The 25,919-nt window shown below is 34.0% G+C and overlaps 1 protein-coding gene across 25 annotated transcripts in view; it reads left to right on the top strand.

Annotated features, from left to right (window-relative positions):
* Positions 1-25,919, top strand: part of ADGRL2 (adhesion G protein-coupled receptor L2) — a 684,558-nt gene that overhangs the window by 500,913 nt on the left and 157,726 nt on the right. For all 25 annotated transcript variants that reach the window (XM_050769910.1, XM_050770082.1, XM_050768737.1 and 22 more), the window contains one exon: positions 25,416-25,588. In XM_050769910.1, the coding sequence (XP_050625867.1) occupies positions 25,516-25,588 (73 nt within the window). In that variant the 5' untranslated portion in view covers positions 25,416-25,515. The remainder of the gene's footprint in view (positions 1-25,415; positions 25,589-25,919) is intronic.

Raw genomic sequence — 25,919 nt, forward strand, 5'->3', positions numbered from 1 at the left:
AGTAAGTCAAACTGGCTTTGCCTCAAATTTCCAGTCAGTATTTACATGTTATCAAGGTGTATGTATGTTGGAACGGAGACATTTTGAGGGAGGGGGCATCATCGTTCTGCAGTAACACATTTTATATAACACATTGTCCCCGAGACTTAGAAACTGTTCTTAACTTTCTGATTTTTGCTCCTTTGGCAGAGATACATCACATCATATCTCTGTATACTTGTGGAAAGGAATATGGCAGAAGAGCACATTGTGTAAACAGAAATCTAAAACGAATTCTGAAAACATGTTACAGAAGGGTAAAGAGCATTTTGCAACCCTGATCAGTTTTTCTTTTTTTTTTTTTTTTTATTGAAATGAAAATAGACTTTTCATAAATACTCTCCAGGCGTAAATTTTAGAATTATTCAGAATAAGAAGAAAATAGTTATCACTGCATTCATTTAAAATTGATCCTTTATCTTTGATTTTAAATTGATCCTACAATGCTACCTTTGTTTACTTTGTGTTCAGAAAATGAATCAGATAAATGGGCTGGGCAGCTTTTTTTTTGGAGTGCTCTGTCATTTCAGGCTGGTGCTGTGTAAGCAAGGTAATGTTTTCTTTTTCCTTGAAATACACTATGAGTTGCTCTTGGGTGACTTTGTGAAAAGTTTGTGTATCCTGTCTGCTCAAGTTGCCATCTTAACCAGGATGGAGGGCAAGAATAATCATGTGGAACCACGGATTTTCAAGAGCAATTATTTTAATCAGGTAATTGATAAGGAAGAGAGAAAAATGCTGGATAGTAGAGTAGTATTTCTATAAAATTGTGACCTCTGCATTTTTACTAAGGCAACTGCCTTCATGTTTCAGATATTTTTGCTAACCCTTGTTATTACCTGCAGAGGGAGCTTTTATATGCAATAAAATAATCAAAGCAGTATAAATTGACAGTTTCCTTTTGAAAGTTATATTTTATTAAAATATTTTTTATTTTTGTTTGAAAAATTGTTCTAAAGAAAGTAAGGCATTTTGAGATTAGCCAAATTATAGTGCAGTTTAATGTACTAAATGCCGTGTGTTTATCATTTCCTTTATTCACAGATTACAAATGTGCCTTTTTATATTTTGGATTAAAAATAAAGTAAAGATATCAGATCCATTTTGAGATTACAGTTTTTTTGTTTATGATTGTCTAAAGCTTAGGGAGAATGACTGCAGAACTCTCTCGTTTAAATGTATAGTAGTTGTTACAGGAGAGATCCCAGCTTTTTAGGTAATTTTCCAGATATGTAACATATTATTAAATGAGCACTAAACATATCACAGTGTATTGTATTCCTCTACATTTAATTAATAGACCAGATTAGATGAGTTGCATATATGCTTTTCTAAACACAGAAACGATCGCCTTGGCTTAATGACTTTTACTTGCAATAGTGGACATTAGTTCAATGACACTAAAACACGGGAACGACTAATAAGGACCTACTATTACATGGTTTAGAAAACTGCTGACTAACCTGGGAAAAAAATGAATGCAGGCAGAATAGATGGTACTTGATTGAAACCTGCCTGAATTCTGTTTATGACTCTGTGCCAGCTGAATTTCTAAGGAATTGTAAGCCAGATACTTAGAAGTACTTGAGAGTTTTTCATTCGGGTTTTTAGGTAAGCAGGGCGATAAGCTTTTAGGGGCATTTGGATCTTTTTTAGTGAGTAGAATTTTTCATATTGCCTGCATACACTTATTTGTGTCAGAAAATTTAAAGATAGGATATTATATTAAATTTTATTAAATCAATTCCAGTCTTTTCATTTTTCCATTTTGGTATAGTAACATTATTTTAGAATTTGCTCGTTGGTTGGTAAAAAATAGAAAGGTTATCTATTATGTATCTTTGGAAAGGGATGTAATAGTTCATTTCTCTTATTTTATCAAGTAATAATGTGACAAAAATATTTATTTTGCATTTTAAAAAGCTTTGTTTCTTAATGAAATTCCTTGTTTTGGATTTATTATTTTAGTAGCTAACCTTTACTAATGTGAAACATCGGATTGTTTCTGTGACAGAATAATCCTCTAAGTAAGGAAACTTGTTTAATAAAGAGATTTATGGTACTGGTATGGGCTTTTTTATAAGTATTATTCTCTCAGCGTGGCCCCGTGTTATCTTAACAAGTGTGTGCCACATTTACGCAGAGCATTTTTATAATGGGGTAAGAATATTAGCAACAGCAGTTGTATTTCAGTAAGATTAAGATGGTATGTTTTACAAAAGTATACAAATGCTTCTTTTGCATAGAATTATTGATAGATACCCTTTTCTGCCAAATTTATGTCATTGTCTTAAATAATATGATAAAAAGATATTTCTTATCATAGTTTGTTTTTAATATAATAGGCACTGCAAAGTGGGATCTGATGTTACAGTTCATTACCTTTTTCCCCCAATACTACAACCTCCTTCACAGTGAGGTAAGGGTTACTGGAGAATTCATTCCAGGAAAATGGTTATATGAGGCACAGTAACTGTCACAGAGTGCATAACTTCTCTGAGGTTATTGGAAAGGCACAGCTAGGGTAAGTTCTACCTGTTTTGTCTTAAATTTGAAGGTAGACTACTGAGTGATTTTTAAAATAGTGAAATCTGAATCCATTGAAAAGAAATTGTACTGAAAAGTTAATCAGATTAATTGTTCTCATAAAAGTATTATTGGTATTTTATTAGAGATGTTTATGACAATGAAATTAATTGGTAACTGATTTTCAGTTTAAAGTAACCATGACCTTGGTAAATTGTCAAAGAAAATTTTATCAAATATTCTTGAATAATAAAAAAGAATATGAATTTATGATAAAACATTCTCTGCTCGTTTGTATATACATTATTTAAGCATAGATGTGTATGTATTAATTGTTCTTGCATCTTTGTGAGCAGACTGGTTTTTAAAATAAACTATTATGAATAGTGTATATTACGAAGAGTAGTCCTCCAAGTGAGAGTATTATGTATTAACAGGATAGAATTGAAATAATATTTTAAATATAAATTTTATAAGAATAGGAGTCAAATATTTGAACATGTTAAACATTTTAAATGGAAGTTACCCTAAATAAGATTTGAAAATTTGTATGTGTATATGAAGTCTAGAATGCAAAATTATAAACCTGCATATTTTAATAACTGTATTGGAAAAAATTATTTTAAATTGCCCTTATTATTCCCAGGATTTAGAAATTAATATTTTTATTTTAGGAACAAAAATAATATTAGTGTCTTTTTGCCTGTTGTGTGTTTCAAAGCCATTTCTTTTACCTATTTAATAGATTTTCTCAAATCGAAATCTAACAAAGATACAAAAAGAATACTTTTTATTATCGACACTGTATGTAGTGGATTTTGTGGTGTTCACATAATGTTGTTAATTCAAAGCTGATCTTAGAATATAAAATTTGTTATTTTAAAATGAGAATAAATTATAAAATTTTGTGCATTTTCTTCAAAAATGTAAACACAATGGCATTACCTTTATATAAAAATAAACACAACATCTAAAGAAATACCTAAAAATCAGAACAAAAATGCTCATGCTTTCTACTCAAGGGTTAACATTGTCTCTAATATTTCTGTTATACATTTTAATAGGAATATGATTGCTAAAACTATTTTTTTTTGAGATGCATGTTTAAGAAGGGAAAAAACCCATTTGTTAAAATTACTTGATCACTGAGTTTTTATGTCAAGGTTTAAAAAATTTATTAATTTTTAGTGCTGTTTAAATCAGATTGTTGATTTAAAAGATACTGTTATTTTGACCAAACTTAAGTCAAAGCAGAAAGGTAGTTGTTAATACTCATGTCAGAGGCCTTAACTAAAAAGTCAGCCATGCTCAAGGAAAAGACTTTGTCCAACATTTTACTATTTGACAGAGCATCGTGCTGTGTTATCTCTTAGTAGTAGTTAGCGGCCCACAATAGCTTTAGCTAATGCAAAAATACCTGTACTTTTGAAAGTATTTGAATTTCACATTGAGAAAATCTTTGTTTGATCTCTTTGCTGTATGAGATTCAGATAACAACTGTAACACAGTAGGGTATTCAAGAATACATTCCAAAAGCGCTTTTCTATCATTGTATTCTCTGTAAGAATTCAGGGTTGAGTCTCATCAGAATCCTTATTAGGATTATTAGTGCTTAAAATATTTTATAGAATTATGGTGACAATTTGTACAAATAGGGTGACATAGAATTATAATGAACTTGATAGTTAAACATAACCTTTACCTATTTTAATACTGTAGTCACTCCCTCATACCTCATGTGTTTTATGTTTTACTAATTTTCTTGTACTGTGTTACTAGTAAGTCCTCTGACATTACCTAAGTCCTCTGACATTTCAGCCTGGAAACTTGTCATTGGTTTCTTAAAATTAGAATAGATTTAAAACAATGATTATTTAGTTAATATTATATGATTGAAACATCTGATAACAAAGCTGAGTATCTTAGAATTCACATTTTCTGGAGTTGCATTTCTCAAAAACAAAATGGATTGGTTTTTAATAAGTTTAAGAGTATTTCTAAAAAAAAAATGAGGTAGTAAGAATGAGCTCTTAGAACAATACTAAATTGAATAGCTTGTAGTGCAAGCATCACTTAAGTATTTTTAGAATATTGAGAATCTTGTAGATTACATACACTAATGGCCTCATTCTCCTTATGGCTTGTTAATTCTGTGAAAATCAAGAGGAGCATATCAAGGTTGCAGTTAATTCACCACAATGTTAACTTTTAATGGAAAATAAATGAAAATACAGCTTTCATTTGTTATTTTATTCAAGTCAATTTTGCCTATTTATAAAGAATAAATCACCATAAACTCTTATGTATGTTTAAAATTGATGTTATCAGATGTTTATAGAATTGATGATATTACTAGACATTTTTGCACTGTTCTTAAGAATACCTTTCAGTATTTTGTATGTTGCTTTAATACTTTTAATATTTCCTTTTATGGAATGTTTTCTTCAGATGTTTTAATAGTTTGATATTATTCATTTCTGAATTGATGGTTGAGGGCCTTTTTCTTTTTAAAGAACATTTTTTCACTACTTGCCATGTAAACTGCTATTTGATCTTCTAAAGAGAACCAGGATATAAATTTAGTAATTAGTATCAATATATGGGTTTTTTATTTAATGTGAAATTATTATATGGTGATGTTCTTTGGAGTGCTTTCATCTGACTTAATGTATATTTAAGCCCTCCGTAGTTAAAAAGATATTTACAGTACCTTCATGTTTGGCATTATTCAACTCTTTCCAAAGATTCTTTTAATGTTTTGTCTGATTATCATTTATTATAACCTATGAATGATCTTTTATGCTTGCCTACTTTTACTCAACCTACAAAATAAAACTTTATTGCATGTACTTTATTGAGTATTTAATAAGCTTCAGTATTCAGTATTGCCAAGCACTTATTAGAGCTTCAACATTTTCTTCCTTTATTTCGTTAATGGTATCTTATGAATGTTGAATTATTAATTTTTTGGTGGGTACAAGCGCAGACTTTTTACATGCATGTACTTTATAGTAGTGTACCCATTATCCAAATAATGAACGTTATACCCACTAAGTAACTTTCAGCCCTCACACTTCTCCCACTCTCCTACCTTTTATAGTCTCCAGTGTCTGTTTTTCTATTCTGTATGTCTAAGTATTTTTCATCATTGTAGCATACAATCAAAAATTGGTAAAATTTAAGTGTCAGATTCCTGGTTAAAATTTTTTGAAATGATAGCATAGAAACAGCTTTAAAGGTAGGCCTTCCATCCCATTTTTTTGGGGTAAGATTTATGAAAAACATAAAAATTCAGTGGAAATCAGAAGCTGAGTCTTCAGTAGCGAGCTTCCTTTCTATTTTATTCTATTTTATTCCTCTCAGTAAGATTTGAGTTTTATTGAGTCTTCATTAGCACAAGAGATCATGATTATCATCTACACCAGTGCAGCTTTTGGTTAATATATGTAAATAATACAATTTTTTTAAAAAATTGAAAATTGTTCTTAGTTCTAAGCATAAAAATCAGAAATCTGTCTTGGTCTTTAAAAACAGTACAAATATCTAATGATGTATTTGGTTGTTTAGCTGAAAGGCAGATGTTTCAGTCTTTGGAATTCAAAGACTATATTAGTTTAATATTCCTTAAACCAACATTTTATTTGTAGGGTATAATAAAAATCATAAAGTTATATTTGAATGAGTAAAATCTTGATTTGTGACAGCCTTATTACCATTCTGTGTTGTGCATTTATAGTTTTCCCAAGGCCACAAGATACTACCGAGCGAGAATGATTCAATTTTTACCATTATCTACCTTTCACTCCCAGTTTATTACTTTATTGAGATGCACACCACTAGGGAATTCTTGCTATGTGAATGATTTCTTTTGGCCAGGTGCGTTGTCTCATGCTTATAATCCCTGCGCTTTAGAGGATGAAGTGGTAGGATAACTTGAGGCCAGCAGTTTGAGATCAGCCTGGGCAACATAGCAAGACCCGTTTCTACCAGAAATTAAAAAAAAAAAAAAAAGCCAGCGGAATAGTGCGCACCTATGGTCCCAGCCACTCAGGAGGCTGAAGTGGGAGGATTACTTGAGCCCAGGAGTACCAGGCTGCATTGAGCTATAATCTTGCTACTACACTCCAGCCTGGGCAACAGACCTCTAGGAAAAAAAAAAAAACCTCTTGAGAGTCCTATTAAAATAAAAATCACAATCAAATTATCTTTTGAAAAATCAGATATTTCATATGTGGTTATAATCTCTTGAAGTATGTTATACTTTTGTAGTTCAGAGCAGCTATTTCCTTTTCTTACAGGTAAGGGCTTGTATTTAATAATTCACAGCATTTATAATGACTTGGATTTTACATTCAAGATGTTATTTTTGGTTTCCTACAATGCCACAGAGGTTTTTGTGGCAGCACGTGTGATTTTAAAAATTTGACAGAACTTCTGGTACTGAATTTGCCAAAATTACCAGACCAAAAATAACTCATTTGTTTGCGTTGGTCTTAAAGGCTGTATTTTGAGATGTTGATTGTATTTTATCCTTTCCAAGAGCAAGCCTACTTATAAGCATATTACATCTTATCTTACCATTACTTCTGGGCTTAATTCTATTAATTTTGTTTAGATCGACAGCCATTTATTAAGGCCATGCCAGGAAAACTGTACTGTTATGTAAGGACTGTGCTCACTAGGTTCACTAGGTTGTGAAATATTTGCACAAATGATTCTTATAAAAGTCATACTGTGATATCATGCCAAAATGAAGTGCAGAGAAAAGGTTGTAAAAATGTAGGGTAGGTAAATTCAAAATGAGTGGTATGGAAAGAGAGACCCCATTATTTAGAATTGAAGGCAGAGGAGGATTGTAGGATATGTAGTCTTTTTTGAGGAGGAGAAGAGTTCAGAGGTAAAGGTACAGGAAAGGTAAAAGTATAGTGCCTTGGGGAAGTGTGAAGTGCACAGAAAGTAGGAGATGAAACAGGTATGTTAGTTTGGGACATGATTATAAACAGCCTACTCTCTTAAGATTCTCTTGTAGGCCATAAAATGTTGTTGATATTTTCAGTTGAGAACATGTTATACTTATTTGGTAGCATTCAAGGTGGTATATCCTACGAACTGGAGTGGAGAACTAATGAAAGAAATAGGAACCTAATTAGAAGGGGTGGATGACAGTCCTTGGTGTGAGGCAATGGCAATAAATAGATATGATAAGTTTTGTAATGGTGGGTTAGAATTTGGCATTTTATTGAATGTGAGGTAGAGGAGGAGCGAAGAATCAAAGAGCAGAACCAAGGTTCTAGCCAAGTCTTTTGTGTATTCCATTAGCCTGCTTTAGAGGAAGGGAGAAGGAATGAGCCCATTTTCTGATGATACTTTGAGATGCATGCATTAAAAGTCCAAAGAGTACCAGCTGTTGAGAAAGTTGCTGCTTTAAGTTGGTATGTATATTTTTAAATGTGGTATTTGTAAAAAACATATTTTTTGTTCCTTTTAAATGTTTTTAAATGTTTTCGAGTGTATACCTGCATATGTTTAAGTGATACTAATTTTTTAAAATACTCACATAAAGTGAAAATTTTTGTTATGCGATGTTCAGGCTACACGATCTAGGTTTTTATTTGTATTTTGGATGAGATTTCTGCTAGGTAATCAAGACTGTATAAAAGTCAGCTGTTGTAATCTGGCTAGAAATCTTTATTTTGCTAAAGAATAGTTTTGTGATTATTAGACCTGTTGAGATATTCTTCATTGTTCAGGGCCATTTTAGTAACATTCTTAACAGCTCTTTAAACAAATAATTTGATATTCTTTCGTTTCCTTAGATACCAGCCTGCCCCTTTTCAGAAAGCTTAGGGATATCTATGTCCTCGAAGATTAAAAAAAATTCATTGCAATTTATCTTTACTGCAGCTTTCTCTTTTGTTACCATGAACTTCTAATATTATATATTTATTTTATTGGTACGTGGGGAAATTTCCCTGCTTCACCTTGTTCTTTAAAAGAGTAACAATCATTTCCTCAATAGCTTTTCAGCTCTTCATACCCAGCAATAGTTCTTAGATTTTATAGCTGATTCTTTGTATCATGTTAATTATGGGTGACAAGCCTGAACAACAACCCAAAGCATCTATCAGCACCTGTCTGTCAGTGATTTTAACTCAGAGTAGACTCTCAGTGTATTTTTTGAATAAATGGTTATCGATGATAATGAAGATCACAATAAATTGTGCTGGAACCTAACTGGTTATAGATTCCTTGCATGGATATAAGAATGATAAAAGTTACAATTAAGGTGTTACAATACTGAGTTGTCTGTCCTAATCTGAAAGTATTCTTGCTTCCATATAATAGAGAAAATTTTTGTGATGCAGTTACAGTGCTTAATAAAGCTTCATGCATGGAAAGCTCTCAGTAAATGCTTATTGTTATCATTATTGGTGTAAACTAAATCTGAATATTAGTTCACATATTTAAGTGGCCCATGTCTTTTGGTATCCATTTTCCCTCTTCAGATTTTTTTCTCTCATTTTTTTGGGGGAAGACTCTTTTTTTCAATGCTGCTCAAAATTTTCTATTTTTTAAATTACAGAATTTTCTATTATTGTTGCTACCTTCCTTAGATGATAAATCAGTGGCTGAGCTGACTGGTTTTTGTCAACGTTGATGTTGTGATATTGGAAACAGAAAGTGTTGATGTTGACCTGTCTGAAAAAATAAATAAATAACTCTTTGCTTACACTTTCACTGGGCAATTATGTAAAAAAGATCAGTAGTTTTTCCTTGTTTTACTTTTATAATCTGCCTGGTGAAATAACCACACAGAAAACAGAAATAGGAATCTTTTTTGTAGTTCTCTGTGGCGTATAATCCCTGCCCCCAATCATCCCAAGCATTAGGATCCGCCCATGTATCAACAGCTTTAAGAGGAAGTCAGTAGAGAATCCTTGTCAGAACTGTCCTGGTGTGTGATGGCTTGCTTGCTTTTTATGAAAGGATCAGTCATGCCGAAGACATAGGTATGCATAAGGTAATCAGCATGAAATAAAGGGAAGTTAATTAAATATGGTTGTCGATACTGTAGTTGTGAATTTTATTTAACTAGTTAAGGAAACTAAAAGTATGACATCCTTAAAAAGACATTTTTAATGTTTATAAGATAAAATATGTAAAGAAAGTTTTGACAATCTTAACAAATCCATTGTCAAACTATTACCAGGCTGTGTAACCATCTAGTTACTTAGCAACCTAAGTGAAGCAATAGCATTTAATATTTTGTATACATTTTTAGCAAAGCCGGCCCAAATTTTTAGCATTAGAGACGTTTTCTGATATGCAGTGAGCTGTTCCTGCACAGTTCCTTTCTTCAGTGGGTAATTACGTATCACAGGTGATTATGTTTATCTTTTAATGGTGAAATGATAGTTTTTTTTTTTGGTGAGGGAGCTAGTTGTCTGCCTTCCAAAATGTCTTCTGGTGACTTCAAGATCTGGTTAAAATATCATTGTGTTCTTGCATTCACAGTAGAAGACTAGTATAAATTGCATTATATGAAACTGAATAATAACTATGGTTTAATTTAAAGTAGAAATAAAATCTAAATTCATACATTCAAGCTGTAGGGTTTCAAGATTTTAATTCAGTGAAATGCCAGAACAATTTATTGTATTTAGTTTGAGGAGTATTGCATGAGAAGTGCATCTTATCAAATTAGGGCAGAAACATATACTATTTATACAGTCTATTAAAGCATGTTAAATTTCACAGTTAATATTCAGTATATGAGTTGCTGAGATTTATTGTCTATGTTGTTTGATTTGTAAAGTCCATTAAGTTGCAAGTGCTGATTTGAGGAATGGTGGAAAGTTAGAATTTCAAAGTAGCCATGTTTTTTTAGTAGCCTCTGTAAATCGTTAATACTAAAAAGAAATAGCCTGCAATGCTGTTTATATTATAGGCAGTATCAGATTTTTTTTTTTTTTTTGCAAAGTATGGCTGAAGTTGAATTCCCAGTGTGAAACTTACTGATTTTTCATATAGAGGTGAGATAGCCCACAATTGGCTGTTGAATTGGTGTGCCGTTGTCTGTCTTATAATTTTGGAGGAGAAAAAAAACTGGATTTTAATTTTTACGTTCTTTGTTTTGAAAGTTGATAAAAGTGTTTTCTACACGTTTCCTGCTGTTAGAAAAAAATCACTGTTAAAAGGATATTGCTGATAGAAACAATGTTTTCTTAAGTTCAAAATATTGCCAGGGAAATATATAGATGTGGAGGGCTACCTTGTCAAAAAGTTGTGCAAGAAAAATCTTTAATTTTTGTATTTTAATTGATAATTTAATGTTTATATTTTAATATTAAAATTCTAATATTTTTAGTGTACTTTGAAAATGTCTGGTTTGTACATTTATATAATCCCTGGGTTTTATTTTTATTTTTTAAATTTTATTTATTTTTACTTCTTTTTAATATGGGATCTTGCTCGGTCATCTAGGCTGTAGTGCGGTGGTACAGTCATAGCTCACTGCAGCCTCAAACTTCTAGGCTCTAGCTATCCTCCCGCTTCTGCCTCTTGAGTATCTAGGGCTACAGGCCTGCGCCACCACACTTGGTAACCCAGTTTTTATTTAATAGCAAAATTAGCAAGTATATTTAATATCGTTTCATATAATTTCACATTTTGAGGTAAGTTTGAAATTATTATAAATTGTTTTTGTAGATACTATTAAATTCCTAAGCATTTTAAAGACGACTTCATGGAGGAATTATTCTACTGGATTTGGGCTTGAGTTGCAGATTTTGTTTCTGCAGTAATTATGGACCTTTCTTTTTCTTCATTTTTATAATGAGACTGGTTTTAAAAACTCTTTCTTGAGGGGTTTAATGATGAAAATGATAAGATTCTGTATGTCAAACAATGATAAATTAAACTTCTGGAAGAAGTAGTCATTTTTGTTTTCTGCCTTATAGATTGACACTCTTTAATATTTAATTAAGCGTTTAATTAAAACATAGTCTTGCATAGAAAAAAATCTTGAAGATCTCTATTTAGGAGGTCTCTGAGTTAGTTTCCAGTTTTTTTAAAAATTTAAACTTTTTTACACCAACAAGCAAAAATTCTGTTCACACGAGTTTCTGAATTCCATCCACTTTGCTTTATTCTTTCCCCTATTCATGTTACTTTCCATAAGTCAGTTTATTTATTCATGCCTCCCTCCCTTCCTCTCTCCTTCCCATTTTCTTTTCCTTCCTTCCTTCCTTCCTTCCTTCCTTCCTTCCTTCCTTCCTTCCTTCCTTCCTTCCTTCCTTCCTTCCTTCCTTCCTCCATCCCTCCCTCTCTCCTTCCCTCCCTTCCTCCCTCCTTCCCTCCTTCCCTCCCTCCCTGCTTCCCTCTTTCTTGTCCTCCCTGGCTTCCTCTCTCCTTCCTTTCCCCCACCTCCGTCCCTCTCTCCCTCCTATGTTTCTTATTATCAAAAACATTTATTAGGTGCTAGCTCTTTGCCAGGCATTGTGCATGGGTTATACTCACTGGTAAGGTAGCACTGAAGTCATAGACATGAAAGCCATCTTTCATCATAACTGTGTTCAGTTAGCGCACCATCTTTTGAAAATGTTACTTTGTGATAGGGATGAGCACTCTGTACTGTGGACAAAAATGACACTGTACTCCTGATGTGTGGTGGAGGTTTAGGGAAGCAGTCAGACAGTCTAGTGATGGACCCAAATTGAAAAGGAACAGTAGTTAGCCAAGGGACAAGTGGCAGAGGAGATTCCAGGCAGAAGAAACAGCATAACTATACCAAGAAAGAAAAGTGAGAGTAAGCTTCTATGACCCAAGAACGTAAAAGCAAATTACATAATACTTAAACAAGAAAACCAGGAAGGAAAGAAAGGACGGTCTTTCTCAAGTGTAGGTATATTCGCTAAAATAAATCTTTCAAAAAATTAAATATTTTCCAGAAAGTTTATTAATATATTTGATGTATCTTTTTAATCACCAGGATATTATACTACTCATGAAAATCACAAAGTGATCAGCAAAAGTCATGGTCCATAACGCGCACTTACTCTCTTAATTACATTACGTAAATTTGTGACATTATTTGTGCACTTGTGTCATTTCTGTATCTTCTGAATCATTGTATTGCTTGCAGGTTAAGCCTCAGTGCCTTGAACAAATTATATACCCAATAAATTTTTAGGCTTGGTTTGAAAAGATTTATCTTGAAGAAAGATAAACGTAGAAAATTTCAACAAAAGACATTTTATTTATTCATTTATTTATAGACAAAGTCTTTCTTTTTGTTGCCCAGGCTGGAGTACAGTGGCCTGGTCATAGCTCACTGTAGCCTGGATCTCCTGGGCTCAAGCGATCCTTCCATCTCAGCCTCCCAAGAAGCTGGAACTACAGGCACATGCCACCATGCTCAGCTAATTTTTTTATTTTTTGTAGAGATGGAGGTCTCTTTATTGCCCACTCTGGACTCGAACTCCTGGTCTCAAGCCATCCTCCTGCCTTGGTTCCCCAAATTGCTGGGATTTACAGGCATGAGCCACCGTGCCTGGCTGCAAAAGACATTTTAAAACTAGTTTAAAAGCTTAATTGAAGAGGACTCAAGATTACTCAATAGCAACTACTGTACAAATGACAACAGATAATGGCAGTAAGAATCTAGAGAGGGACAGGTTTTTTTTCAGTTTGAGGCAGTCAGGTTGGCTTTATGGCACAGGTGGTTTTTAAACTATCAAGTTTATTCTGAAGTGTATTAGGTGGAGGGGAAAGATGTTTTCTATGTGAATGAAAAATCTTGAGTAAAAGTCAGTTTCAGAGGTATAGTCAGAATTACTGAGCAAGGAAGTTTGACAGAAACAGAAGGCTGAAGTATTTTTGAAGTTTGATCTGTTTGGACTCTGTTTCCAGTTTTGCTTTTTAATTCTCCTCTTTCTCGCTCTGTCTTTTAGGTTGTCAATTGTCATTCCCCTTTTATTCCAGCTCTAGTTACAACTTTCCTGTTAAAATAGATACAATAGGGCTGGGCGCAGTGGCTCAAGCCTGTAACACCAGCAGTTTGGGAGGCCAAGACGGTAGAATAGCTTGAGGTCAGAGTTCAAGACAAGCCTGGACAACATAGAGTCCTGTTTCTATGAAGTACTAAAAATCAAAAATAAATAAATATTTTGTGTGTGTGTGTGTGTGTGTGTAGTGGATATGTCTGTGGTCCCCACTCTCAGGAGGCTGATGTGGGAGGATTGCTTGAGTCTAAGAGTTGGAGACTGCATTGAGCTGTGATCATGCCACTGCAGTCTTAGCTGAGCAACAGAGCAAGACCCTATCTCTTTTTTTTTTTTTTGAGGTGGAGTCTTGCTCTGTTGCCAGGCTGGAGTGCAGTGGCGCAATCTCCTATCACTGCAACCTCCGTCTCCCGGGTTCAAGCGATTCCCCTGCCTCAGCCTCCCAAGTAGCTGAGATTACAGGCATACACCATGATGCCTGACTCATTTTTTGTATTTTAGTAGAGATGGGGTTTCACCATGTTGACCAAGATGGTCTCGATTGCTTTACCTCGTGATCCACCCGCCTCAGCCTCCCAAAGTGCTGGGATTACAGGTGTGAGCCACCGTGCCTGGCCAGACCTTGTCTCAAAAAAAAAAAAAAAACAAAAAAATCCAAAATACCAGACATACTAGATTACTAGATTTGTTGTGCTAAGTTAGAGTGAAATAATAATACATGTACTTTTGGAGACATTTTAGAAACATTTCTGAGATCAACCTTTGTCAAGTCACAACCCCAGGTGTGTTCTTCCATATAAAATTATTTTTAGAGTTTGTTCCAGTTTTATACACATTTATGGTTTAGAGTGAAATTAGGAAGATTACTAGAGGCTGGCAAGATGGATGGAAGTTGAGAAATCAGCTTTGAGATTTTTGCAGATGTTCAGAAAGAAAGATGTTAGGATAGGGATTGAAAGCAATGGGAAGAGGATTAAGGTATTTCAGGGTAAGAATCAATAGAACAGTGAATGTGTACCACTTTAAAATGAAGTACCTTTTGTATTGACAGAGCTGTATTTTACCTAAACTTAAGATGAATAATACTCCAGAGGGTTTTTGGTTTCAAAACTATTGAAGACCAGGCTAATTTCATTTGTCTGTGTGTATATCCATGCACACATGCACATATATATTTAGTAAGCTTGGTTTAAAGAAAATCTGTTATTTCATAGTAGATGTGATTTTCTTTTACCATTTCACACGAATGCATTTCTTTGTTATTGTAAGTTAGCAATTGAAGAATATATATATATAATTCATGCTAAATTAGTATATTGGTCTAGAAGGTTTCTCAGGAGACTAATAATGGAGTAGAGGCTTCTTTAATACGTATGACTATATAAAACATTATTAATGTTAACAGATGTTGCACTTTAATCCCCTAGAATGATTGTTTGGTACCAGCAGGAGATTTATTAAGCCTGAATTGTGTGAAATTGTGTGTGCATAAGCTGCAACTTAGATTGTAAAAACGTTACTGAAAACCGTTAAAAAGTTTTAGCTATAATTTGGCAGAGAAGTATTAACTGTGCTAAAAGAAGTATGTGTGTATGGTTGGCCCCTGCGCCTTAACCTTTTTATCATTTATCTTCTTGTATTAATGTCACTGAATTATTAATTCATGAGCCAGGGTGGGAAGGGTGAAGGCACCATTTAAATGTGTGGCAAATTTATCCTTATCGCCAGAGACATGAAAAAAAGTCATTTTGTGTTATCTGTAAAATGGAAAGGACATTTTAAAATTTCATTTACAGTAATCCACTTCACTTCCAGTCAAACACCTAGATTATTACTACCATAATATAATGTTATTAAAAATTTGTAACCTTCTCCACTCTTTTGTCTTATATATATAATGTTGATAGAAAAATTTAGCCTTGATTTATTTCAATGTGATACTTGTTAATTGTAGGTTAAAAATGTTACTTTTACGAATGATATGTTACAGTTTGACTTAAATTTTAAGGAACAGTAGACTTACGAAAAATAAAAATATTTACTGTAATAATAACAAGGAATTTTCATTGAGGGGAATCTGCATATAGGGAATTGGAAAGCTCTAAATATATGTTTCAAAGAAATGTTTGCATTTACTGTGACTTCATAATTATTTGGGAATAAGATTGGTGATTTTGGCCTTGTAGAACTTTTAGCTTTATACAAGAAACCTAGCAAATTAGAATTTAACTTTTTCTTGTTGAATGTAATGTGGATCTGGGATATATCCAGTATTTCACATGGGCAAATAGCTATGGTGACAGAAATTTCAAGAGTTTGAAGCCACTTTTACCAGCAGCTCTTCGAAACCATCATGATAATGGAAGAATACCTCAGGGGTCTTGTCCAGACCTCATCACTTTTCATTCTCCCTTTACTTAATATTTTGATTGGTTTTATATACTCTCATGCCAAACAAAGTAGTAAGATAAGTTACTTTGGTAATGTCCTTTGTTTTCTTTTCTAGAATTTTCCCCCAAACACTCTAAGGTGTACATATGGCTCTGTTAACACACACTGAAAACACTAATTTTTTTTTTTTTTTTTTTTTTTTTTTGAGATCGTCTCGTCGTCACCTGGGCTGGATTGCAGTGGTGCAATCTTGGCGCACTACACCCTCAGCCTCCCCAGTTCAAGCATTTCTCGTGCCTCAACCTCCAGGTTAGCTAGGATTACAGGTGGTGCCACCATGTCTGGCTAAATTTTGCATTTTTGGCAGAGATGGGGTTTCACCATGTTGTCCAGGCTGGTCTCAAACTCCTGACCTCAGCCAATCCAATGGCTTGGACTCCCAAAGTGCTAGGATTACAGGTGTGAGCCACTGCACCTGGCCTGAAACTCTAATTTGTTTTGATCAGTAAATAATGCTACTTTGTTTTCTTTTTCTTATTCTAGTATGGTTAATTTACCTTTATATTAACATTTAGTTTCTTAAAATAATAGACTGAAGTTGATTTGATTATTGTAGCAGACATGAAGAGTTATTAGTTCATTATGTGACTGAACTGCATCCAGTTATCTTGGTCTTAGGATTGTTCATCTATAAACAGGAGTTGGCAAACAATGGCTAGCCATCTGCTTTGTAAGTAAAGTTGTATTGGCACACAGCCAATGTCATTGGGGTATGCATTGTCTGTGGCACCTTTCACACTGCAGTGGCAGACATACGTAATTGTGGCACAGACCATATCACTCTTAAAGCCTAAAATATTTACTGTCTGGTCCTCCATAGAGAGTTACCTAACTTCCGATCTGATATCTATAGTATTGGTCTGCATAAAATGCTGGTTCTAATCTTTACAAATGTAATGGAATATAATTTATAATTTTAAGCTCAAGAGATTTGAAGATTCAGTAGTTTTTATCATCATTGATTTTTTTTTAAGCAGATTTTTGCTTTTCTTTATATGCGGAGTAGCAACAATAAGTGATAATTTTCCTGAAAGTTTTCTGAATTGAAACATTTTAAAAACCATTAAAATATTGCAAAAATACATTAGTCTGTTACCAGATGAAGGAGTCTTGGCAAGTAATTCAGGCTTCTAGTCATTTTTCTCTGATTTTTATAACCTATGTTTCTTTTTTATTAAACATCCCTGCTTTATTACTTTAATGTTATTTGAAATTTTAGTAGGTTATAAAATTATATTTTAAAGTTGAGAAGCTCTTTTCTAAAAACCACATACCTCTCCTCCTCCATGTTTGAGTAGTAAAGAAGCACTAAAACAGAAATTTTAATTTTTTAATGGAAGATGTTTTGGTTTTTAATTTTTTCATACCTAACAGCCATTCAAAATGACACAGTCTGTTACTGTTTCTTAATAGTTGTGTCCATGAATATTTTTCTTACCTTCTCATGTAAATCTCTTAATTTTTTTTTTTTCTTTCTGGGAGGAAGTCCGGGCTGTTATCCGGGCTGGAGTGGAGTGGCACGATCTCGGCTCACTGCAACCTCCGCCTCCTGGGTTCAAGCGATTCTCCTGCCTCAGCCTCCCGAGTAGCTGGGATTACAGGCGCCTGCCACCATGCCTGGCTAATTTTTGTATTTTTAGTAGAGTTGGGGTTTCACCACATTGGCCAGGCTGGTCTCGAACTCCTGACCTCAGGCAATCCGCCCGCCTCGGCCTCCCAAAGTGCTGGGATTACAGGTGTGATAAATCTCCTAATATTCTTAGAGGAATCAGCTACACCAAACACAGAATTTCAGGCTGACATAGGAAGCCAAAGAATCTATTCTGTTCATTCACTTAGACTCTAGCTTTATCTTTAGTACTATTAATTAAGTTAGGTATTTATACATAATTGGTATATTCCTTTTCTGTACAACTCAAGAAAATCCTTTTATTTTGAGTTTTACTTGTAGACACAGATATAAATGGTATGGAACATTCAGCATAATCGGGACTAATCCCAGCTAAGGCATAGAAACTTGTTCTTTCTTGAAGAAGTCCCTGATGTTTTGAATTTTGATTATCTGTAGTTTTCCCAGGAAGGCAAAGTGTGAAATATGTGAGTTAAATGTTTCAGTTTATTGTATTATGTCTGTCAATATAATAATTTGTAAGATTTCAAAAACAAAGATTTTCTGAAATAGTTGCTTCTTTTAAAGATGTGAATTAGAATAATTGCCGAGACATATTTTGATAGAAGAAACAAGACCTTAGTTAAAGATATTGCAGAAGCCCCCAGATGGCTTCCTTAACGTTACTTAAGGTAGAATCAGGACCATAAGTTTATCACTGGGAAAATTGGAAAATGATGGAATCATAGATTTATAATCTCTTCCTACCCTTATATGGTTGCTGAACTTGAGACCTAGATGCTTCTTAATTACCGCAGTCCTCGAAGGGGCAGGTTGAGCTACGATTCTATATAGTGTGCTCTTGATCCGAATCTTGACTTCTTCATTAAGATGACTGATTGATCTAGGTACACGTCTCAAGGAAACACAGATTCAGAAACTTCTGTTAGTTACTTCTCTTATCTTCTCATCACATTTATTACCATTAAGTTTTGGGAGGTTTAGTAATTATTATTTAATGCTTATTGTGGATCTTGGTCATTTTCTTGCATATTTAATTCTAATAAGATTATTAATTTCTTGAAGGCGGCAGCTATATCTTAATCTATTTTATAATACCTTTAGAACCTAACACAGGACCAGTTACTACATAAAGTAAAAAAAAGTAATGAATAACACTCATTTTAGCACTGGATATCCATTAAAAATGTCTAGGAAATACTGGATATTCATTGACTTGAATGAACATACATGAAATTATAGTGCTAATGTGATCACTTTATGTTAAAGGCAAGAAATGTAAGCTTAGATAACACTATATTGACGTAGTTTGCAAATGAATTGTATCATTTATTAATTACAAAGGCAGTGTGCTATAGCACTTCACAAAACTTTCTTCAGCTTCTTACTGTGTATTCTTTATAGTTAATTTTTCACATATGTATATAATTATTATTTTTTGAGATGTAGTCTTGCTCTGTCTCCAGGGCTGGAGTGCAATGGTACGATCTCGGCTCACTGCAGCCTCCACCTCCCGGGTTCAAGCGATTCTCCTCCCTCAGCCTCCTGACTAGCTGGGATTACAGGTGCCCGCCACCAGGCCTAGCTAATTTTTGTATTTTAGTAGAGATGGGGTTTCGCCACGTTGGCCCGGCTGGTCTCGAACTTCTGACCTCAGGTGATCCACCCACCTCTGCCTCCCAAAGTGCTGGGATTTACAGGCGTGAGCCACCTCGCCCAGCCAATTTCTCGTGTTTGTTTTTAAGATCATTTGGCACATTTTACTCAGATTACCTCATTACCTCCAAGAAACCTCTGACGGTGATATTGATGATCTAATATATGACAGATCCTGGTCATTATTATTTCATTTAGTGGTTGTATATATAGACCAAGAGGGAATTTGAATATTGATTCAGGGAATGGTTAGTAACAGTGATTTATGGACAAAGGATCCAGTGCAGTGAGCCAAACATAAGATTGCATCTTATGGGTGAGCCACGTTGAGTTTTTTCTGTTATTCTTGCCCAAATGATGATTAGTCCATAATCTTATAGATGTTAATATTAAAACATTTGTTTTAATTAAAGATGCATTGCTAGTTATATTGGAGGAAATATGTATATATTTTTTGACTTACTATGAGCAACTTCTCTAGTAGTTTGGTTGATAAAATTTATCAGTGTAATTAGTTAACTTATAACGTATAATTTAGGCACTTTAGTAATGAGTAAATTAAGATAGCTCAACTGGAAATAGTAAAAATTAAGTTAATATTTAGCTGTTATTACCTAAGGGATGTTTTGCTCATGTAAACATTTTGAAAATCAACTCATTATTCTTGTGGTATTTCCTCACTTTCAGAACAAGATGATTTTGTTCTGTATTCATTTTTTTATTCAAAAGGAAAAGATAGTAAAATAAGTTTATCTGGTCTACATAATTAGTAGTGATTTTAGAACATAGGCTTATTTCTCAGCCCTTCTGCTTCCTTACTGTCCTTGAGTAGGTTAAGTTTTCTGCTTTTAAGATAAAATGGAGGCAATATATATTTCTTAAGGTTGTTGGGAAAATTACATGAAAGAGTAAGCACACTGTTATCTGTCTAGTTTAGCTGTAATTTTTTTGGGAGCCTAACTGTGTGCAAGGCAGTTACAACTTTTTATTAGGATGAGTTATTTTTAAACTACAGTGTAATCTCCCTGTGGATGAGAAATTTGTTTTCTTTTTTTCCTCAGTGCACAACATATGTAATAGGTGCTCAGTAAATATTTGTTGAAGGAATAATTTGGTGAATAGTGGAAGGAATGGCTTTCTAGTTAGCCTTGATTGGGATCTAAGCTCTGCTACTTATTAGCTGGGTAATTTCGTTTGAGTTATTTTACCATTCTGAGCCTCAGATTTCTGACCTTTATAATACTGATCCTGCTTTTTTTTGTAAGGATTAGTGATATGTTTCTGATACAGTATTTCAGACAACACAGAAGTTAGCTTTTTCCCAATTTGGGGTAAAGAAAAAGTTATTTTTTAGATGGCAGTCCTCTCCAATTTTAAAAGACATTGTATTGCCTCTGAACTTTTTTTTTCTTTTTTTCTTTTTTTTTTTTGTTTTTGATATGGAGTCTTGCTGTGTCACCCAGGCTCACTGCAACCTCCACCCCCTGGGTTCAAGCAATTCTCCTGCCTCCGCCTCCTGAGTAGCTGGGATTACAGGCACACACCACCACGCCCAGCTAATTTTTTGTGTATTTTTAGTAGAGACGGCGTTTCACCATGTTGGTCAGGCTGGTCTCGATCTCTTGACCTTATGATCCGCCCGCCTTGGCCTCCCAAAGTGCTGGGATTACAGGAGTGAGCCACCGTGCTGCCTGGCCTGAACTTTCTAATAGTCTAGAGTCCTCATGCATTTTTTTTTTTGAGTTGAATTACAAGTACTATGACTAGAAATATTTCCTGAGTGTCTACTATGTCTGTGAAACGAAGAAATTTTAGTAAAGGGTGAGACCAATGATGAATGTTAAGGGGACTTTTGTATAAATAGTTTAATTAATGTCTTCTAGAGTTGATAGCCGTGCCTGCAGAAAGAAGTTGGAGAAAGAGGGTAGTGACTAGTGGCTGGCCATGTGGTTCTAAAATCTCTATGAGCATTGCCACCTCCAACCTTACCCTGATGAAGGAAAGAAAATAAACTCAAACCCCAAAGAATGCTGAATATCTGAAGCTTCTAAGAGCCTTTCTGATTAGCTGACTCACTGAAGGAAAACTCCCAGGGGTAATGATGTGTTCTCTGATGTTAAGAAGGGGAAATCTAGTCTGTAAAGATTACACATAAAATATTTCTGAAAAGTGAATAACCTGATTGAGGTTCAGCTAAAGTGAAATAAAACTGTAATTTATTTTTTATTTTGTAAGCCTTTGCATAGAAAATGAAAAGGCAGGGTTGGGTTAGTATCATCCTTTTTTGTGTTTGTTTGTTTTGGTAAAATATAGAAAAGTGACTTTTGTTAGTAAATTCTGTCTCATAATGATTATAATTTTATGATGCAAATAAGATCAGAGACTGATTTTGTAAAGCTGGCTTCAGTTTTCATTTAGAGTTGACATATATTTAGTACATAGAATTTAGGCTTACCTAAAACATTAATGTTTCATTTTACACAGCACTGGTGCATAATAACAAGGATGGGTGACGTAGTTCTCATGCTTAGCTGGCTCTTTTCTTTTCCTGTTCTCTTGGTGCTTATAATTGTTTTGGGCTTAATATCCAGTTTGCAGTAGTTCACTGTACATGAGTAGAAACCAAAAATAAAGCTTTAGATAGCACTCCTTATGGTGGCTTTGCTCCTAGTAGAATATCAACATTAGTTAACCAGTTTTAGAAAATTGTAGTTTAATTTTCTTTTGCCCTTATTAATTTGAAATGTGTTATACTCTATTTCTTTCAATGATGCTTATCAATAAACATTTTATTTTTTCTATATTTGTTAAATAAGCTTCATCACATAATAAGGCTAGATGTGATTTCCTTGTAGTGTAGTGTAAATATGTGGCTTAAAATTAGTTAACAGTGTTGTCCTTTTAAGGAGACACTGCACAGGATATTTAATGCAGCTAATAAATGGAAGCAGGTTACTGTCTGAAAGACTACAGCTGACTGTACGTTGCAAGTAGTGTATAAAACATTGAGGTCTGTTGGGATATACACAGCTGAAGCATATTCCTGGAAGTCACTGCTCAGCTTTGGAAGGTTTGGTAGTAATGATGCATTAGTTGACTTTTTACATGACAGAGTAATAGGATATTTAGATTTTAAAAAATGACAGAGGTTTGATAGACAATGGTTTGTGGTTTATAGGAACAAGGTTAGGATGAAATTGTTTGAATCTTATTTGAAGGATAAGGAAAAAGCAGAGGTGGGAGTAGGTTGTACGTTAGAAGTGGTTTGGATTTTTGACAGTCATAGTCATTTATAGTTTAAGTAGAAATCGGCTGTATCCTGTTGTACTAAGAAGTGAACCATTACTTAGCAAGCATTACCAGGAGCTTCACCATGCACTACACCTCTACTCTCCCAGTTCCTCCCCCACTTCATCCTAAGCTCTTTGATGTTCTTGGAAAAAGGTTTTCTAAAACTCAAAAGAAAGTTATTAATGTGGGAATCATTTGAAGTAATCTTTTCTGTTTGTTAAAAGGAAATTTAATAGACCTTTTCTGGTTTTGTTACTTGTTTTTGTTTTGCTTTGTGAAATGCTGTTACTGAGTTTTTGCAGTTACAGAATTTGAAGGACAAATATTAGCTGTATCTATGCCAGTGGTTTGGCTCCAGTATGATTTAGAAGGAATGCCTTCTTGGGATTAGTGTCATCATATTTGATTATTTATTCGTTCTATTCTTAGCTGATTGTGGTTTGTTAGATATTTCAACTTTCATTAACTTTTGTTTAATGGAAGGTTGTTTAAAACTTGGGTCACAGCAATAAAATCGTTTGATTTAGTTTCCAAATTGCACTTAAAGCTTGAGGTTTTGGAAATAATTTTATTTGATGTAAAAGTGATTGGGCACAGGTTGTAGAATGATAAAAATAAATTTGATATTCTTTTCACTTATTCATTACACAGGCAGATTGACTTAAGCTTTATTTTCATAAAAGATGCCATGGTTTTATACATTCTAGAACCTATTTCCATTTGTCTGAAAGAACCACTTACACTGTCTCATAATTGAATGATATGTACTTTTAAAATTGTGTTTCACATTCTCAAACCGTCAGAATACACTGAATTTTTAGTATATAAAAATTTTCATGAGGTATTCTTTCCTGGCCAGAGACCACAATAGAGGTCTTGATTGTGTGGTTTCCTCCTCCTTTTTCCCTTCACTAACAGAGGTTTTCCTATCTTGGCAGCTGTTTCCTACAAGGCAGTCATCAGTCCCTGATTTCTTCCTTCTTCCTCCTTCCCACAAACAAGGGCTCTTTTGAATAGTGGATGACTGAAGACAGACTGATCTTGGATCACTTTAAGAAAGTGGAAACGTGTGCAAGAGTTGAGCATGTGGGCAAGCTGCCTGTATGCACTAGCTCATTGAAATCAAACAATGAAAACTTGGACAGTAAAAATTCTTTGCTTGGAATCTAGAGTGGTCCAAAGGCTGACTTTATTTTACTTGTAGCAGTAATGCACTTCATCTAAATTATTCTGATTGCTGATCAGATCATTGAACAGACTGTAAGGATATAAGGAATTGTTCATTGATGGCCCTTTGAATGTGACAAGCCATGAGATTATCTGATTTTTTAAAATGCTTTACATAGAATAACTTTCAGTTTTAAGGCAGGCACATTGCTACAGCAGTTGTAAACTGCAGGTTCACTTTTGGTTTTGGTTACTTTTGAATAGTGTATGGGAGCTCAGAGTGAAAAATGTATAGAGCCAGCCAGCTAGTTTTGCAGGGATGTGTGCCATGTGTCTCCATCAGATTAATTTTGGATACATCATTCTTCTTTTTGAGGAAGTTTGCATTTTCCTTTGTTTCTTTGGACAGATAAGCATCTGAGGTGTTCTTAAATGGTATACTACTGATGTTGGTGATGCCCCCCTCTCCTGTGTCTTCAGTGCTTTCAGAGAGACCTAAAACTTGGACCAATTCGTAGCAGGATCCTTAGGGAAGCATTTACATCTCTGAAACTACGGGCCTGAATGATTTCAGATTAATTTCTTACATTATTTTTGTTGTGTTCTTAATAAAGCAAGATATTACCTTTATAGGTAATAAGTGTTTCAAACCGTTTAGCATCTGCCTACTTTTCCATTCAGGTTACATTATAATGAACTGATAGTAAAATGTAGTGTACTGCTAATAGCATCTTGTATGATATGCTATATGAAGCATGTAGTAAATGCACAGTAGGTCAGATAATGTGCAAGAACTCAAAAGTTATCAGGAAAATTTTGTTTTCTAAATTTTCTCTATGGTTTAGTGAGAGCATCGAAGTGATGTAATGAGTTTGTTTTACTGAGTTATATATATATAACCTCAGAAAGGGAGGGAAGAATTCCCTCACTGCTGCACTTTATAGAACTCTTTAGTTGCAGGAGGTTAAGAATGACTGGAGAAAACTTGGTGTAAGAGTATTACTTAGAAGAAAATAATAGGAAACGAACATGAAGAAACTGTAAGATGTTCCTTTAACAGAAAAGTTTGTAATTTCCTTTCCCTCAGAGGCTAAATGAGGAGGCTAGATATATTTGGGAAATGCCTTCATTTTATGTGTATTATAAGGCTAATGTTTGCTGTGATTCCTCACACAAGCTCAGAAAGAAGTAAAACACTTGGACAGAACCCAGCAAATGACCTGGTCTCATGTGATCCTAGAAGCCGAGAAACACTAAGTCATACTTCTGAAGTTTTTGTATACTCTTCAGTTTGGAGAACTGGATCCATAGGGGCTATGAAAACCTAGCAGTCAGGGAAATAAGTTTGACTTGGTCATTAGGAATGTGGCATTTCCAGAATCCCTTTGTATATGGCATTATTTTGCCATGTAGAAATTTTGGCAATTTCACTTGTCAAAAAGGCAGTCAACCTTTTTGGGCTTTGACTGTTTTCAGAATGTAAGATTCAGATATCCAGTGTGTAGGAGCGGCTTCCATAGTGGACATAGAATCAAAATATGTTTTATATTCAGGAGAGAGAGAGAGGAACGGAGAGAGAGAATTGTCATTTCTGCAATTTTTTGTGATGTAGAAAGACCATAGAGTAAATGATGGATTTGTTTGTTTTTCAGATATGAAGATCAATGATGCAGACTGCTGGTTTTGATGAAGCTGGGCATTTATAACTAGATTCATTAAGGAATACAAAGAAAATATTTAAAGGGATCAATAATGGTGTCTTCTGGTTGCAGAATGCGAAGTCTGTGGTTTATCATTGTAATCAGCTTCTTACCGAATACAGAAGGTAAGATCCAGTTTACATTTTGTTTTTTAAATTCAGAAGAACTTGAACTATACAATCTTCTTTATATGGAAGTACCTAGAATATTCATTTATTATTTTAAAAATAGTCATTAAAATGATTTCCTGAATATTGAATTCTTTATTAGGTGGTTGAGTTCTTTTGGTAACACAGATACGATATGGAAAGTGCTAGATATGTGAGTTTATATTTTATATACATTTATGAAATATAACCATTCTAAATAATCCCGAGGGAACTAAATGAAAGCTCTGTTTTTTTTTTTTGTTATACATTTTGCATTTATTCACTACATTTATTTTAGTAAAGTGGA

Source organism: Macaca thibetana, chromosome 1 (assembly GCF_024542745.1).
Source record: "Macaca thibetana thibetana isolate TM-01 chromosome 1, ASM2454274v1, whole genome shotgun sequence".
In the NCBI taxonomy this organism is placed as follows: domain Eukaryota; kingdom Metazoa; phylum Chordata; class Mammalia; order Primates; family Cercopithecidae; genus Macaca; species Macaca thibetana.